The sequence below is a fragment of the Siphateles boraxobius genome, unplaced genomic scaffold, assembly GCF_051911475.1.
Source record: "Siphateles boraxobius isolate OS27281-9 unplaced genomic scaffold, OSU_SipBor_1 191, whole genome shotgun sequence".
NCBI lineage: Eukaryota > Metazoa > Chordata > Actinopteri > Cypriniformes > Leuciscidae > Siphateles > Siphateles boraxobius.
In genome coordinates this window covers 152,620-171,547 of record NW_027508801.1, presented here as the reverse complement: position 1 = coordinate 171,547, position 18,928 = coordinate 152,620, and the positions used below count along the sequence as shown (strand labels likewise).

General features: G+C 39.4%; 1 protein-coding gene across 6 annotated transcripts in view; it reads left to right on the top strand.

Annotated features, from left to right (window-relative positions):
* Positions 1–18,928, top strand: part of znf609a (zinc finger protein 609a) — a 157,299-nt gene that overhangs the window by 66,754 nt on the left and 71,617 nt on the right. For 3 of the 6 annotated variants that reach the window (XM_077235429.1, XM_077235428.1, XM_077235426.1), the window contains exon 2: positions 6,936–7,805. In XM_077235429.1, coding sequence (XP_077091544.1) covers positions 7,065–7,805 — 741 coding nt within the window. In that variant the 5' untranslated portion in view covers positions 6,936–7,064. Of the gene's footprint in view, positions 1–5,787; positions 5,914–6,935; positions 7,806–13,482; positions 13,638–15,028; positions 15,541–18,928 lie in introns of those variants that run through there. The other 3 variants (XM_077235427.1, XM_077235432.1, XM_077235431.1) reach the window with 3 other exon arrangements.

Here is an 18,928-nt window from a genome sequence, read left to right as displayed (position 1 = left end):
CACACACCGCGGGTTCCCTTACATTGAAATGTGCCGACATGTTTCTACAGTGGCCCTAAACAGAAAAACGCGTTTCGTTACTATGTTGCTCTTTGTGCAAGGAAGCAAGCTTAGTTCAGCGAATAAAACACTGACACGATGAACAAGTAACACTAATATTCGCTATAACATGTAGTTTTATTGAATAATTAAGTAAACATAATTGCTGAACTGGCTACTCTCTGCTGTCTCAGACGATGACATCACTTCCTGTCAGCCACCGTAACTTTTGTTGGTTGCAATTCGTAACCTCACCACTAGATGCCGCTAGAAATCACACACTGCACGTTTAAAGCTAATTGAGAAGATACAGAAAGACCAAACATAAGCACCGTCCCTCAGTGTCGATGGAAGGCCAAAATGTAGAGAAAAAGATTTGTTTTCAAATATGTCCATATTAGTGTAGATTAGGCTTGCTGTGATAGTCGGTGTTGCCGGCGTTTTGCTTTTTTATTGTAATAAAAATCATTTAGTTCAATTAGAGAACAGACACCACAATCTAAAACTGAATGTGTCTGTCTTGACTGACAAGGCGAAGGGGGAAGATTTGGTTTCAATGCCAAATATAAAAGCTCCTATTTAAGCAAGTTTGTCATTGTACTGTTTTGTTGTTGTGCTTTTCATTAAGAATAATAATGAACCCACCATTCAAGAAATTGAAATGTTAAAGTTAAATGTGCACAGTTCATTCCTATGGAAGCTCAACTTCCATGGGAATTAATTGAAAACGCTTGCTTTGCTCCACACCGCTATGAATGCCTGTGCACATTTTACTTTCCCTTTGGAATTAGCGATTAAAATAGATACCAGTATTATCACACGTCGATTAACCGGTGAGAAAATGTCCTCATCGTCACATCCTCAGTGTGGAAATAGCTTCTGATTGGAGAACTTCAGTTGCAACCCAAGCAAAAGGTCTGTTGCTTGCAGGGTCTTCAGGGCATGTCTATGTACACTTGACTTACCGCAATCGACGACCTGGCAGACAGTTGCACCCAAACAGACTTCTCATGGGCAATGCAGAACGGTACATCATGTACAGCCACAAATTGAGGTCCTGCTGTGCTTTCAGACCGGACGCTGCTCCTGACATTTTGCCGAGATGGAGTCTGGCTGACCCCGCAGGATTCTTGATTCCCATCACCTGAAGCTTCCTGTGCTTTTCTATTTCAGTCAGCAGTTCAAGCACACAATCCAATTACACGGTGGACCCTCGGTGTGGCAGCTAGCGTGGAATGAGTGTACGGGCCCGCGGGCACACTATTAGAAATAGCTCGTTAAGAAGCCCCCTTTCCTGCCCCTGTAATTGAGTATTTGGCTTGGCTGTGTTTGGCAGAGCTGGAAAAATATTTATAGGTTGATGTGGTGCTTAACGACTCTAACATCTGGTGGCATAAAGACATTAAATGCTACATGTGTCTTAGTTATTAATATTTTGATAATGCAGCAGATCTTAGCTTTTTATTGCGTTATTTCTTTATAATAAAAATATATATAATTTAGTTTATTCAATTTGAAATGTTTGGCCACAGCTTTGCCATGAAAACTTTTTTTGCAGTTATGTTCTTGTGAGGCTCATGTGCATTAACCACAGTGTAAGGAATTATAGTCTACTCTGATCCAACTTACACTACAGTATACATTTAAATTTGCTCCTTCCCTAAAAAGAGCTTATTTATCACAGAGACAAATCCTTCCGATCTCAGTGGTAACGGAAGGCTATTACTTTTATTGTTATCCTCGGTTTATTATTGAAATAATCGGTGCATCCCTAAATGTAATGCATTATAAAATGCTGGAGCAGAGATTATTCTGAGTTCATTCTGACGCCGGTGAACCCAAGGTGCTTCGTGTACTTTGCCACTGCTATGCTGTATGTATAAACTTCATTTTTCAGATCTTCAACGTCCACATAATTTTTTCTTACAACAGATTATCCCTGATTTATATGGTGCAAGCCTTGCATTTTGTGTTTGACAGTTCGATCAGTTGTATTGCCACATGGCTGAAATCGCTCTCTGTGTGTTAGCATTGAGGGATGTGCAGTAGATCAAGTGCAGATAGTATTTCACCCCCTTTACTGTGTTTGAACAAAGCAACCCAACTCCTCCACACCGGCCCTGGACAGCTGTTCTCTTCTCTTCTGGGTTGGATCAAATTTTTCCCTTCGCGGGCGCTAACACGGTTGGCCTGTGTTTGATTTGGCTAATGGTGAAGTTATGAGGTTGGCAGGACTAGCTTGTTGGCCGTTTGGGAAACTACCGATCGGGCCTAATAAGAACAGATAGAAAGGACGGCCGTCTTACCATCATCTCTGGGATCAAATCCTACACTTGTCTTCTTACAGATCTCTCGATTTGAAAGAAGGCGAGGGAGAATTCCAAGAGGGGAAGATGAAAACGCAATTGACGGTTCTTTCATCTGATGCAGTGTGTAATCTAACCACGGGAAGTGCTTCCCTCCCTTTCTCTGAGCCTGTGCTCTTCAGAAAGAGCTGTGATTTACACTGACGAAGAGCCTGTCAGTTTTGAAACCTTTGAAACCGCTTTTTTATAACAGAATCTCAATTACTCAATTGCCAAAAGGGAATTTAAAAACTCAGAGGCCGTTCTGGCACTGAGTGCTTTTCAATCAGGTCAGAGGGTTCTCCTGAGTAACGACTCTTGATTTTATGTTTCATCTTTGTTGTCTTCTTGTTGGTTTTTCTTTAACCCATCCCTGATTGTATTCACTCTTTTTATCTGTTTTTCATCATCAAACAAGGGCGAGACAGGTATTGATCCTCGGTTCTGTCATCTCGGCGAGGCGTTTGCACAAGTGCCCGTTTGAGTTTCAGCTCACGTTTTTCCATCAAGCCGAGGCGTCCGCAGTGGATGCCTGTGTTAATTAGGCCCGTGTCGTGTCGAGAGCATGGAAAAGACGGCTCTCCTCCCCCGAGCGCTCCCGCTGCTCGCTGGCATGTGGCAGGGAAAGCTAAATTAGTTTAGTACCGTTATTTACGGCCCCTGGAAGGGCACCAGTACCTGAGTTTTGGGGTAATGAAAAGGACAATCTGTTCCAGAGCCGCTCCAACACAGGTGTTTGCTTTACCTTTAGCTATACTTGCCAAAGATGAAGAGAAGCACAATTGAATTATACTTCTCAATAAACAGCTCCTCTAGAGGGCATATTGATTGATTATCCATCAAACGACATCAAAAAGCAAAACTTGTGCATGTGCGGCACGTCCTTGTCTGGCTCGAGTCCAAAGCTTTGTCTTTTTGCCTTCAGTGTTTGAGCGGAGAACAGACAAAAGGTTTATTTTTACCCCCTTTTTTAGCGATAGCACCAAGCACAGTTTCATCATTCGGTTCCTGATTAGGTTGTGTGTGAGAACAGTGACAGTGGCTTGCATCACCAGCCATGTTGGGATATGAATGAGTTTTGTAAAGGTTTTTATTGGCAATTTTCCTGGGCAAGTTACACTTAAGCCTCACTGTCATACATGTTTTAACTAGTAACTAATAATTACACATTTTAACCGCAGGAAGTAGATTGTATACCTTTTGGATTTATTCCATTTATATCATGGATACTTCTATTTTCAGGTTTAAGATTATAAATGTTTGACAATTCCACAAGGAGAACTTTTTTTTAAGGAGATGTTCTTTATTCAGTGCCCCAATCAGAATTAAACGTTCTTGCAAAAATAATGACCTATTTCCCAAAAGTCCCAGCCAAAACTCACGTTATTGATCGAGTTAGAAGTTGACACGTTTGGCTACTCAAGCAGATCAATGTTTTAAAATAGGGATGGATGATATATAGGCCACCATATCGGGATCGGCCGATATATGATAATTTTTGGTGTTTTCGTTTCTTATCGGCCTGATAAGAAAATGGCAGATACATTAAAGCCGATAAATAGTGGATTATTTCCTTCAGCTGAGACACTTCAGATGCGCACTGTTCAACATGATGGTTTTGAATTGCTTGAAATATGATTGGAATCACTTCAAAAAAGTAAAATACAGTTCAGTGCAACATGTGCAGCGCAAGTCTGTCACATCATCTACGTAAAATTATAATGAGAACATTATAATTGTGTGTTTGGGACATGGCTTTTAATGATGAGACTTGTTTTTGTAGTCAGGCTCTCAAAAATAGTATAACAATTTATTGGCTTATATATTCGTTATCGGCTTTGAAATATAAAGAATTATCGGTATCGGCCAAAATGTTTATATCGGTGCATCCCTATTTTCAAAAGCATCCGTTACACTCTTATGGAAATCAAACTATGTTGCCTCAACTCGAGTAGCCTAGTAGAAAACATTTGAACATTGAGTGGTATCACCTTTAATACTCTAAAATGCTGTTTAAAATAATTCTCCTCTCAAAGCTCTTCAAAGTGTCTCGAGAAACAGGAGACTGATGAATGACTGTGATAGTGGAAGTTGGTCTTATCTTGGGTTCCAACAGCAGACGTTTGGAAAGCTTCCTGCAGGACACACTCCATATTCCCTGGTGGACCGACGGATTACAGCAAACCACTGATTAGTGTCCTCTCATTCAACCATCTGTCTCCGCGGCTATTTAAGATGCAGCTCAAAGCTGGACTCATCCTTTTCAACTTAAGTAGCGCTTAGTTTTATTAGACAACCACCAAATTGTAGTACTGCAGTTAAACCAGTTTGTGGTTCGAACAGTCTTTTATGAGAATTGTTTTGAGTGTTATGGGCAATGACTTTGACCTTTAATCACTGCCTGTCTGTTCCAGTACTGTTCAAGACTGAATGAATGCAGAGCTAGATCTCTGGTTGTGCTTGATGGATTAATTAGTATTCTTGAGAATCTCTAATGGAAAATAGATCATGGGCATCTTTGACATTTAAAAAGGTTTTCTGTTTCTATTTAAAGGTCCTAAAGATCAGTGACATTTGCAAAGTGTTAATTGTGTGATTCATGTCCACAGAAAAAATGATTATAGTTGTGAATCATTTAACATATTGATGAATGTTTGACGTTTACTATGTTTTGACCTATTTATGTGTAATATCTTGATCCTGTTCAGCTTTATCGAGCCCAGTACTGACAATAAATCCAAATAAATACAGAAAACGGTTTGTAATATTAACTTATCATTTTATTCATGAAAAAAAACAGATCATACAACAAAGTTCTTAGAACTATTTTATATTTAAAAATCGTTAAATTTATATGTAAAAAGGTAGACTGATTTGAAAAGTTTGTAATTAAATGAACAACTAAGTTACACCATACATAGAAAAAGTGGCATTCTATTATTTTCCACTCCAAGACAGATAATTTGACATACAGTATTCGATTTTTTTTGTTCCGTCCATTGCTATAGCCTTGTTATCACTGTCAATCGCATTCAATTGCACATTTAAATACGGTTGTAAATCCAGAAACTTTGCAGTGTAGTTAGCAGCATGAAAAATATATAATTGCATACAGAAAGAGAACAAAGATCGCAGCCATTATAATCACTGAAGCTGTCAATTTCAACGTGAGGTACACAAAGCTGCACTCTTGCGAAAACTCCTGTTATAATCAATGAATCTCTTTACGCTGCGCAGTCAATCTCCTATTGACATCGTGTTTAAAGTTTGATTACAATGAAAGGTTTCACGAGTGTGAAAAACTCGTGCTGAACAAAAACTGCCATTTTGCCTAATTTAAACGCATCTGATTGGCCATTCCGTTCACACGCTTAACCGAGAGGCCTTTGTCTGTGATTGGCTACAAAGATCTATGCAAAAACATGTTGTAAATGATGTCTTTGATGCTCTTCACAGAGCACAAACACTCACTGGAGCATTTCTTCAAAGCAGATGGCTATCAGCGGGGACCAGTACTGCAGAACGGCAGGTACATGGTCACTTAAAATGATCAAATAAATCTTTGGCTGGACAAACATTAATTTTGGCAGCCACCAAAATATTTTCAAAATAGGAAAAACCCTGATTTTGTAAAAAAAAAAAAAAATCCCACACAATTTGGGTATTTGTTTGTTTTTAGCAATATTTTTTGCAGCATCATGACATGTCTTTTAAATTTTTTAAAACTGATTTAAGACCTTTTAGGTTCTGGTCTAATCTGTTGTGCTTAGTCCAGCTGCCATGGACATCTGATGCTTACCTTGTTTTGAATATTTAAATGTAATATTTTGACACTGGTTAACCTTTAGGGTTAAGTCTACAGGCTGAGTATTTAAGTGGTTTTGCAACAACACTATTTGACTGAGTTTATCTTTTATGTAAATTTTTCTTTAGCTTTTAATTCTTTTTAAACTGAGATGTGGAGGGCTCAGTATGCTGACAGCATGATCTGCTTTATGTTGTAACGGTTGTAATTAACAATGCACTGTCAACTTTCTAAAATCATGTTAGCATGTATTTCAGCGTCAGAATTTCTCAACTTGTGAAATGAATAGCAATACTACGTAGTCTCCAAACCAGTGGCATGTTTGAGTCCAGCAGTCAGTTCTTTAATGTAAACCTGTAAATGATTGAGGGAAGTGTTTCCATGTGTTGTGATGCAACGTCTGTTTTCTGAGCACAGATTGACGGTGCGCTGATGGTGACCATGACTATGAATCAGCTTTATCTTTTTTTTTTTTTGGTCCTGAGTTTGAAACAATTACTTAGGATGTATTTGTAATTACATTTAATCTCTTATCCAAAGCGACTTACAAATTCTTACATAATCCTTACATAATTCATGTGGTGTGGTACAGCTTGCAAAGCCTTTTTATATATGGAAAATGTAAAGTCGACATTACTAAACCTGTTTTATGAGAGCAGTGTCCTGTCAAATGGTATTAAAACATAGTATTTTTCTACGTTTCCTAATTTCTTAAATTTTTTCTCATTGTTTTTTGCTTCCCCCAGGGCAACAATGTGGGTTACCGGGAAGGGGAAACATTCAGGACCCTGAGGCATTCATAAATGTGCTTCACGACCGCCTCAGTTGTCTGAGAAGGTCAGACCTCCCTGCACGCTTGGGCCGCTGGCACTAAGATGTCCCTCAGTAGTGGCACTGCAGGCGGGAAAGGTGTGGACTCGAATGCGGTGGACACTTACGACAGCGGGGATGAGTGGGATATTGGTGTAGGAAACCTGATTATTGACCTTGACGCTGATTTAGAGAAAGACAAGCTTGAGATGTCTGGCACCAAGGACGGGGACGGGATGGCTACTGCCTCAAGCGCCGTAGCGGCATTGCCTGACAACATTAAGTTCATTAACCCGGTGCCTCCTCCACCGATCAAGGACAGCAAATCCAAAGCTAAGCGTAGCAAGAATTCCAAGGACAGTAGCAAGTCCTCGACCCCTGATGGGGGCAAGAAGGACGCCCAGGGACGGACTCAAAACGAGGGCACTGGGCCAATCGCTGGAAGCGGTTCCACGACCTTACCGTCTGGGAAAGGCTCGGATAAAAGTAACAAGGCCTCCCGTAATGTTCAGAGTGGAAAAAAGGACAAGGAAGGTTCTGGGAAAAGCAAGAAGGAGAAAAACGAAGGGGTACAAGTTGGGAACGTGCCCTTGGAAAAGGACCCATCGGCCCAGGTTATGCCTTTAGGCCAGGCACGCAATACCCCATTTGAGGGGACGCAAAATTCGGACCTTGGTGGTGCTGATCAACTAGGGAATATTACCCTTGATACCAGTGGAATAGTCACACCTTTGGCTATTAAGAGCGAACCAGAAGAAGTGGAAAATAATGACTGCAGGAGCATGAAGAAAGTAAAAAGTGAGAAGGTGAGTGCACTGGTGTTTTCATTGGTCTATCAACGGGAAACCATCTGAAGTTTTCATTAGTCTGTCTGGTGTTAGTTTGGATGGTTTAAGGTTTCCATTTATTAAGCATCTGGTTGAGTATTATAAATGGTGATTGTGTAACATGCTTGAGGTTGAAAGCTAACGCTGTTCCAACTGTCTAGAAATGAACCTATCGAGTTAGTGAAACCTGACATTCACTGGTGTGCAAACCTGCTCACTGCATTTCCTTCTGGCACTAGTCCAATTTAAAAAGATGAAAACTGACATGCTTGGCTCAGTGGTCTCAATCTCCAATTAGTAATGCATAGAGCTGCCAAAAGAGATTTAGGACAGCGGCCAGATAACCAGAGGTACAACAATATTAACTCCCAGAACTTCCACCTTGAATACAAGAATTTAACAGCTTTAATGCTAACAAGTTGATCGTACCAATTGTTGTTAATCAAATAACCATCTTGTGAATGTTTTAAGCCTTTCTCTTGTTAGGTACCAAATGTAGAAACTGGGGTTCAGTGTCAGATATCTTTTAATATTTATATGCTATTTTTCTATCTGATCAAATTTCTTGTTGCTCGTTCTTGTTTGAATTGAGTTGTTGGCTGATTGTAGGGGTTTTCTCAATTATTCATTGCACTCAATTATCGGCCTCCTAGATCATAAGGAGTTTTGGCAGCTGGTCTAGTTTGTAGCTTGATCTCTCATGTTAAAACAAGAATCCATGCCTCGACAGATTGTTCTTAGAAGAGTGTAGAGTTTGGCATAATCCCCACATGAACGAGACACTTTTTCTTTTGCAAACCCTTCAAAGGTCATTGCTGACTAATGCATGAATGGGATGGTGTTTATCTTAAATAAGTAGTCTTTACAGTAAATTCTGAAAATGTATTGCATTGCTTTTAGTTGTACAACTATTAAGCCTGGCCTGTGCATTACAAACTGAGAGCATCGACTAGCGGATCTGCTTACAATTGAAATGAGAAATTCTTTGCGAGTGACTCAGTCAGTAGTTGTTCATACTCACAGCATTGTGTTCCCTACCTAGTGGGTCCCAGGGGAGCCATTGAAATGTAACACTTGGACCCCTTGCTTGCTTTCAATTGTGACAGGCAGCCAAATATAGGCTACTGGAAGGAGCAGAAAGGGGTTTTCTTTAGAACCAATCTATGGAGATCTGTTTGTAATATCCTTGAAAGATTTTAGTTTTTTGACTTGATGAAGGTGAAAGGATTTTTAAAAAATACCTTGTTTTTATGTTGTTGTTTTTTCAAGCCTGTTTCATTAGTGCATTTTCTGTTGTGTGGTGTTTTAGTAAGGTGATTTACTATAAAACATTTAAAACATTCACATACTGTATCGATTAACATTCTATGCAAGTAAATCTCATTTTCACTTTCTGGTGCTTTCCGAAACGCTTCAGACGCATAGCTTTCTCAGAAAACTGGGTTTATGGTGGTCATTACTGTGAATCATTCTCTTAATAGTATAATTTTACTCTTTCAGATCAGCTACCGTTTTGCCAGTGTAAAAAAATGTGAAGATGTGAATATACCATGAGAATGTTAGTTGCATTATTTAGCATATTTACAGTGAACATGCTAGCTACTAAAGAAAGCAATAACTCACAATCTATTCCTGCTTTTTTTGTCCAAGAACAGTTAACAATGGTGCCATATACTTGCATTGTGTTAGCTAAGTAATGACGTTTACATGCTTGCAATTCTGGTCTAATTCTTAATTTGAAATTAAACGTTTTTGATGTAGTTTTCTTCTTGCTTGATTCTGTTATGGAGGTTAGAAAAGCCATTCTCAGCTTTGTCTCTGGTAGAAACCTTTCTGTTGGCACTGTAGTGCTTTGCGACCAATGGCCTCCATTCATGGCTTCCTCTGACTGCCACTATTGTCTTCTGGTACATTCCTTAAACAAGCACAGGGGGTTCACTTGGGGCCTTGGGGGAGGAACGACAACAGCTCAAACAAAACACGAAATACCTCTTCCTCATGCCTCTGAACAACCAGATCTCGAGGTGTGAGGAGGGGATGTTATCGAGTGTCAGGGAGGGGGACCAGACCGGCTTTTTAACCGTCTCGAAAGTGGTTTCACATTTCCTCAGCCCATGATGCGGGCGGGGCGTTGTGGGCTCAAGCCGTTCGATGGCAGACAGGGCTGGTTTTCCCACCTCGCACGATCGTGCAGGAATGCAGGAGCGCTAGTACCTGCTGCTAGCATATCCACTAATACGGCACTCGCAGTCGTTATCGCCCTGAGAATGACACAGGCTAATTTAACCCATCTCTGAGGTTATTTGACGAGGGGGAACGACCTTCTTTAATAAGGCACTTCCAGTCATGGACTAAATCAGCATTTGAGATCTATAATGTGCTGAGAATACCCCGACCCTGCTTATCAGAATCACACTTTTGTAATGCTAATTGCTAAAGGTTGCTTATTTGTTGTACTGCATATTTTAAGGAGATGATCCATTTAAATCTTTTTTAGACTTTTGGCTTTAGTTCTGTTTTAAAATAAGTAACTTTTATGCAGTGTGTTGTTTCTTTTTTATTTATGCCCCCTCCTTGTGATATTTCAGATTATATCAGATTTTTAATTTATATAATATTTCAATTATTATAATATTGGTTGACATTATAGCCTAGCCTACTGACCAATATTGGATAATTAACTGTGAATGATAATTCATTTATTTTTTGTTAGGCCTATCTTTGCCATCGTATAATTTTAATCAATCAAAATATTTGAAAACACCAATGATAATAAATTAGCATTTAAAAACCATTGATTTTCCTTTTTTAGCGTTTTATTTATCATTTTTGACAAAATAATATAGAATTAAAATTCGAACATTTATCGGTTATTAGTATAATTATCAAGATTATTGTAACAGAATGTTTTAAAGTCTTTGTACTTTAGTTGCCCTTGTTTCAGCGTCGTTACGAGATATTCTTAATGAATATCCAGTTTCATTCAGAAGCGCCTCATGCTAAGTGAGTTGTGAATGCCATTTTACATTGAACATGGTGTAAAGAACATATGACTACTGTTGACACTGAAACCATTTGCTTGTCTGCAGCTCATGCCGTCATCCGTTATAGCCGTGTTGATTCAGCAGTCTGCATTTCTGACCCTAAATATAGAGGCAATCGCTATGAGACCAACACACAACACACTGTGAATTTGCCCCAACAGCGAGATCAGAGCGTGTCGTAACTCTGACTGACGTGAGTTGTTAAGTTTATTGGATGGCGATCCAGGAAATCCTTTTTGAGGGTTATGTCGTGTGTGCAAATGTTTAATATCTGGATTTTTGCTGCTCATAAACTGTGTTTTCCAACATCTGGAGCTTCGCTCGAGTCGAAAAACAGGCCGACCGTGGGTTCACACCCTTGCTGGCCAATGTTATTGGCTCAAGTGGGGAATTAGTTACCATTGTAGATTACAGCTCAGTGGATTTGTTAGACGGCCAGTGAATAAACCGTCTCAAAGATAATCCAGATTTAAAGAGCTGGGTGTGATGCAATGCTTCTGTCTGTTCATAAAATCCACCAGTTTATAGTTTTGTTTGCTTCAATAGTTAATGTTAACACTATGGAATTAATCTCAAAACTATTCCCGTTTAAAGATAACAGTACCTCAGTTTTTCGTGCAAGGTTTTTGTATAGCCAAGTCAGGTTTCCATCAGGAACTGTAATCAGGTTAAACCACGCGTTTGTATTACTCCGCTATGTTTCTTTGGCAGTAGATGGATTAGTTCTGCTTGAAATTAATTTAAGGCTTTTAACTTGGGAATGTTGTAAAACCATTTTTTTGCTGATTGTTTGCTTTAAGTATTGTTGCTGTAAAGGTGACTCTTTAAAAAAAAAAAAATTATTATTCCCATCCCTCCGGGTTTTAAGCTTTGGAGAGTGCGCATTCATAATCCCTGGAGACGCATTAAGCTTTTCTTCGAGCTGCTCTTGGCAGCTGTTTTTGTTTCCTAGAACCTTATCAAAACACACCAGCTTTGGTGTAAACGCTCGATGCGTTATGATTAGCGTGATGTGCTGTGTATTTATTTTAAACCTCGTCGGCAGAAGTGCCACGGTACCGATCCGTCAGCCCACACGCTCTGGCACGCAGAGCTCCATTTTAGGGGATGCTGACAGGAACACGGATTGATTTATAGTTTCTCTTTTTCTCCCTGTCAGAGGGTTGATCTTGTGCTAGTAAATACCCAGGTTATTTTTTCCCCCTCTTAACACCACTTTCATTATTTGGAGGAAATGTGTTCCCCGAGGCTATCTTCACATGGGAAGGCTTTCGTTGTTTCCGAAGGCTATAGTTTTGGTGTAATCCCGGCTGACATGCCAAAAACGGGATTAGATTTCCATTTATCGTTATGCGATGGCGTTGAGGACATCTCTCTCTTCTCTCACATTGAAAAATTCACATTGGGTTGCTTGTTTTGCCTGGTGCGTAATTGCTACATCCTCACCAATAAATCCAGCGGGAGATAAAGACGGGGTGGGAACCATTCAGTCGCGATGGCCTCTCTCTCTCTCTCCATTAACTCTGACAGTCAAGTCATCTTTTTTCTTTATAATTAAGCAGTGTTTGCTATGGCAACCATCACTATTACTACTACTCATACTTAGTGATTTCAACATCGTCATTGATTCCAGTTCAGTGTAAAGTTGGGTTGGGAATTGAGAACTAGCCTATTCTTATTCAGAACTAGTTCCATTTGTTAAAACATACTGGTACTGAATGATTTTCATAAAATTCTTTTTGAACGAATAACCAGTGTTGTCTGATTCAAGATCCAATCTGATTCTTTTTAATGTTTGTTTTTCACCTTCATTTATCCAGGCAAGTCAAATGTACATGAGTTATCAGTTTTAGAGTTGTGTTGTAGCAAATGGTATAAAAGTGTTAAGGAAAAAGTGTTTTTGTTTAATGCTAATTAAATGGGGGAATATCTTTCATTCTGTACATTATAATGCTGTGATGCCTAAATTGATTAAACAATTGATTTTAAGTGTTTTTATTAATATCTAGACAAAATGGAATTATTATTATATATTTTTTTCTTTTAACATTTTGGAATTTCTGGTCATTCCTACTTTTCACAATCTAAATCAAGTTGTACTTAATTATTTTTTAAATTTAAAAACGGTTACTGAATGATTTTCATGATGTTTTAGTTTCACAATTCATATATACAAAAAAAACACTACCAGTGCCGATTCACGTCTGAATGACTCTTGATGACTTTCTGATTAAAGAGTTGCCAGTTTTAGAGTTTTTTTTTTATAATATTTTTTATTGAAACCCCCCCCCCCCCCAGAATTGGGAATCAGAATCATTTAATTACCATCCCTCCTTCAATGCTACATTGTCATTGTTTTCATTTAATTCATATTAATATTAAAATTACTTAAATTGGCATATTCTGGTCTTTTGAATTTGCTCTCAAATGATGAAGAATTTGAATCTTGCTATTGTGTCAAGCCGTCGGCGAGGCCTGCAAAAGCCGTCAGAGAAATGCGAAACAAAGCCCTTTCATGGCCGCCCCTCCCCTCCCTCCTGTTTTTCTCCATCTTCTCTCCCTCCCGTCCTCATGTGCTCGCTGAGAGTGTGTGTGTGTGTGTGGCGGGCTGTGGGGGAAGGGAAGAGCTAGCGAGAGAGAGCAGCTGTCCTTCGCTGTCAGCCAGTGCATTTCCAACGCCGCGCCTCGTTTCGTGTCTCTGTGCGTGAGTTGTGAGAGGAGAGGAGAGGGGGAGGGAAGAAGAGAGGAGTAAACGCACGAAGGGAGGGTAAGATCCATGCTGTTGCAAGGAAATGCGGTTTTCAGTGCAGAGCCGCCGTTCAGTTTTCTGTTCTTTACCGTTGACAATGTTTTAGCATGTGCATGTATGAGCGTGTGTGTCCGTGCTTTTGCACGTGTGCATTCTGTCAGAGTGACGGCCATGTTTTAAAAGGGCAAATGAGAAGAGGAGGAAGAAGACACAAGTAGGCTAGGTTTTATTTTTATTCATTTCCGGTTACGTTAAGGGATCTAATTTGAAGATAACATGAAAGTCCTGTGTAAATGTTAATTACACAGTGTTCGAATCTAAAGCGGGGATTCCCAATCCTTTTTTGACAGTCAACTTTTTTTTAACCTAAATATTAATTTTAAAGCAGATTTTAAGTTAATATTTCAGTATTTTAACAACACATTCATAACACTAGGGATGCAACGATATGAAAACTTTGGCCGATAAACCGATAATTTTTTATTGCCTATTTGAAAGCCGATAACCGATATATTGGCCGATACATCTAAATCCAAATTTGATATTATTTTTGAGAGCCTGATTACAAAAATAAGTCTCATCATGTCTCAAGCACACAATCAAAATGTTCTCATTATAATTTTATGTAGCCGATATGACAGACTTGCGCTGCACAACTGTATTTTCCTTTTTTTTTTATAGTGATTCCAATCATATATTTCAAGCAAATTAAAATCATGTTGAACAGTTTACATCTGAAGGAAGTAATCCAGTATTTATCGGCTTTAATATGTCGGCCAGAATTTCTTATAAGGCCGATAATGACAACATTAAAAAACAACATATATTGGCCGATACCGATATATTTGCCGAGATATTGTGCATTCCTACACAACTGTTATGATGTTGGTTAAACGGTCGGCCACATGAAATGCATGTAAACAAAATACTTATTCTTTTGTTTCCCAAGTGTTTCTTCTTTATTTTTTTCAAATTTTTCACATTATAATTTATTTAGCTTTTCATCAACTCACAAACCCCTTTCAGTTCCCGCCGGAACCACCAGGGGTTTGCAAAATAAACCCTAATATTTGGCCAAATAAACCTCTTTAATGACTTGTTTCTTTTGCTGATGTAAGCAAAGCCATGTGGGCGGGGCCCTGACATCATAGCCTACTTTTCACAATAACTTTGCATAAGATCAAGCACCTCCCCTTATTTCTCACTAAATATTCCATTCAACTCAGAAATATGCCAAATTATTCAAATAAAATGTGTTTCTAAATGACTTTCCGTGTTGTCGTCTTCCAAAAAAGTGTAAATAAAGAACAAAAAGAGAGTGAGTAAGACAGTGTGAAAGAAACCCATTCACGGCTTGTTTCTGAGATACGCAACCTCCCTTTTCTCATCCCAGACCATTCCCAAGTTGACAGCAGCCAGGAAGCCTGTACTCCATTATAACACAGCTTTTCCAGTTGGGAGAGGAGGGGAGGTCCGTCTTTTCCTGGAATGTCTCCTCGTTTAGGCTCTCTTGCTCCTGGGCCGGAGTCTCTTTGTGCCTTTTCCGCGACGAGAGGTTTCTTGCCACACTGTAAATCCTTTGCTGGTGTTTACATGAGTGTCAGCAGTGACCTTTTCTCATCTCATTTCTTTCCCCGTCTCTCACATTTGCGTTTTTTTTTCCCTTCTCGTAGTTCCTCCCCTTTCTCTCACCCCTCATGTAACTTTGGCACAGCGTCTCGGCTCTTGAACGGAGAGGCTGTTAAACTCGCTCACCGCACAATTTGTGAACGCTGCCCCTGGGTATTTTAGGCCCCTGGGTTTGCGATCCCGGAAACGCCCATGCTGTCCTGTCTACGGCTCAAACAGAGAGAGAAAGACTCGTCTGAGCTGCAGTTATGAAAGCAAAGGACATCCAGACAACATACACCGCCAGCTGAGGGTAAGAACTCAGGAGACAAAACTACAGCGTTCAGAAAACAGACTTTACTTGCATCTGCAATTCACTTAACATTCAGCTTAATGGCAATGCTAAAATACTTACATTTTCACATTTTTCTCTCAGTGCACTAGGACACTTAGAATTGAAATAACAAACCCAAAATTATTTGATTGAACGCAAACAGATACGGGATCCTAATCTTTGTTTGTTGTGTTTATTTTTCTAGGAAGTATGAGGTAATACACTGACAGCATACAGTGCATTGTGATGCAGTGATTATCAGTGAACATATCTAATTTACAAGATTTGCGATAGCAGAGATAACTTTGTTGATTAGAGAGTGATCTGATTGGAACAGGAAGAGATCTTGAGATGCATTTGAACTACTTGACATGTTGTTTTAAGGCAACGCTCATGATGCAAAATACCCACCAATATTTAGACCAACACTTGAAAATCTAACAACTATTAAACTTATTAAAGTTGCAGTCTTTATTTGAGCACTTCAGCTCTTTAAAAAGCTTTTGTAATTTTAATGGTTGGCGAACGTGTCCTAATTTTACTTGGACTGACTTCAAGCTTTTTATTTAAGTAGGATGAATGAAGCTTTAAACAACCGTGTGTCCCTGATAACCCTCTTCTCATGGGCTCCAGTTTACACGCTCATATTAGAACAGATGTCGGTCTATAAATGGGTCAAGACAGAGGAACTTTGTGAGTCAATCCATTGATTGTGCACTGAAAGGAGAACATGAGCATATCTGTTTCATGCTAAACGTCTTTGTGCTTTTGTGTGAATGTGTGCCACTCCCCTCACCGGTTCACACTGCTCTTGTGTGTAAACAGCGTGGTGTTAACCGAGGTCAGGACTGCACAAAACCACAATGTTTTATTCATCTGTTTACCTTACTCTCGCTCTGCAATCCAGCCACTACAGGCCCGATCCACAGGCCGTCACATGCTCAGACCCGACGAGGCCATTGCATTACATGCGAGTCTGTTGGATAAGTCTGGACTGGCCCCCCCGCGAACAAAAAGAGAAGCCAGATGCATTGACTTTGTGTATGTTTTTTCTTGTCTTTTACTTTTACTCTAAAATGTGATAGCCTATTTACTTGAAGTAATTTCTTCAAATTTCAAATTTTTCTGTTTCCGTTAAGTTAAAATTTTTCACCTAATATTTTATTTTATTTTGCTGAAGCTTTAGGGCCCGTCCACACGAAGATGCGTTTCGCTGTATACGTATAAATTTTTTATCGTATTGGCGTTTCGTCCACACGGATCCGGCGTTTTGGGAGAGTGAAACCGCTATTTTTTGAAACCGTGTCCCAAAGTGGATAAATCTGAAAACGACACCCTTGCGGTTTCGTGTGTACAGCCAATCCGTATATTTTGTGAAACGATGATGTCATCACATCACGTGTCGGCGCATGCTCAAAGTCTTCTTCTCCGTGTATAGTGTTCACTCTGTGGCACAATTACAGCGCCCCATACTGGTCTGGCATATATACTACACCGTTTTCAGTTGATGTCAGTGGTTTCGTGTGGACGCAGATATTTCTTGAGACGTCACCGTGTTTACGGAGTTTTTTTTTAGAACGAGGAAAAAAAAAAGCGGATAATGAACGCACCGGCTTCGTGTGGACGTGGCCTTAGATTATAGTTCCTTTAACTCGGATTTATTCTCAATACAGAGATCTGATAAGCGGTTACACAACCCATATCACATGCTTTCTATAAATGGCGTATATCCATATCCTCATAAACTTAAAAAAATAAATAAAAAATAAATAATAATTCTGCGCCCGGTGTGTTTGGTCTAGAAACCGAATCTGACATCAGATGATTTATAGTTTCTGGACGGTTAGTTGATGAATTTATATAGCTGATGTGGAGTTAACTATCTTCTAGTCATTGATTAGCATATTCTGTCATGATAATCTATAAATCGTGTTTCTGGGGGTGGGGTTTATGTAAATTTTAGGGTTAGTGATGTCACTAAACCGGGAGGAAGCTCGTGTAGTCTCTACCAGCCATTTGTTGTAGTCCATAAAAAGTGATTTCTGTAAAAGAAAATATCTCCCTTTACTTTGAACTTTGAGCGTCGTAAATTTGCAGATGTTGTTTATGCTCAAACAGCAACATTACACACTAACTAAAGTTAAATCATACCCCTTTAAGTTTAAAATTTTCACCTAATATTTTTATTTTATTTTACTTAAGCTTTATTTTATAGTTCCTTTAACTCGATTTATTCTCAATAAAGTGATCACGTAACCCATATCACATGCTTTCTTTAAATGCCGTATATCCAATGTCTTCATAAACAGCAAGCCTTGTTGTGCAGATTTGCTTGAATTTAATTCTGCCTGTGTTGTGTTTGGTCTAGAAACCGAATCTGACATCAGATTATTTATCAAGAGAACAATCGGTGCCTTTTAGAAGAGGATATCACACTTAATGCCCTGCTCAAATCTCAGCTATTTTTAAACAAATCCACAGCTGTGGAAGAGCTCTGAAAACCACCAGGGGTTTGTGGGTAGTCATCATTTTATAAGCCAATTTGTTCTTCGAGCCTGAGATCACAAGCTTTCTTTTTAAAAAAATCCTTCTTAAAATAAAATTTAATTTAAGATGATCGCTACAGTGTTAGGCAATTGTTTGGTATCAGACACTATGCAAATTGCCTGCTAATAAGCATCTAATTTCAACCCCTTTTTCGACATTAAAACAGCTTCTGGTGAAATGACAGCTCTGGCTGGTGCTGGCCATGTTCTCATTTACAACACACACCTCACACTGATAATGAGCTCGGCTGGTGTCATATCTCCCTCTGGTTCTGATGCACCGGTCCGGTGATAGACTGTGGAAAAACGCAGCTTTCTCTCCGACAGGTACACTGACAGGTTAACAGCCGTCCGGTGAGTTACACCAGTGTCTGTCTGGGCCTGATGTGTTTTAATGAGATTACCGCGCTGACCTAAAAGTCTACCGCTTTTGAGACTTTGAAACGGAAGGATACGTTTTTTTCTAGGTCTTCTAAAGGGGCATTTGCACTAAAAGCGATTTGTAGCAACAAAGTGACCTCAAGTCATTTATTTTCAATTAAAGTTGCTGATTGTTCAAATTCATGCAAATGAGCTGTCGTAAGTAGGAACGCTAACTAGTAACCAGATTGAATCGCTGTCTTGACCACAAACTTGACCGCTTACCCAGCGTTTCCGCAGGTGTGGCATCACCTGTGTATTTTTGACTATGCTAGAATGCAGATGTATGTGAGCAAGGTTGGTGGAGGATGGTGAAGGGAAAACAACAGAGTCATGCCTTTTTTATGTTGTGTGTTAAAAATGCATCAAACATAAATGTTTAAAGGCAGGTGCCAGTTCGG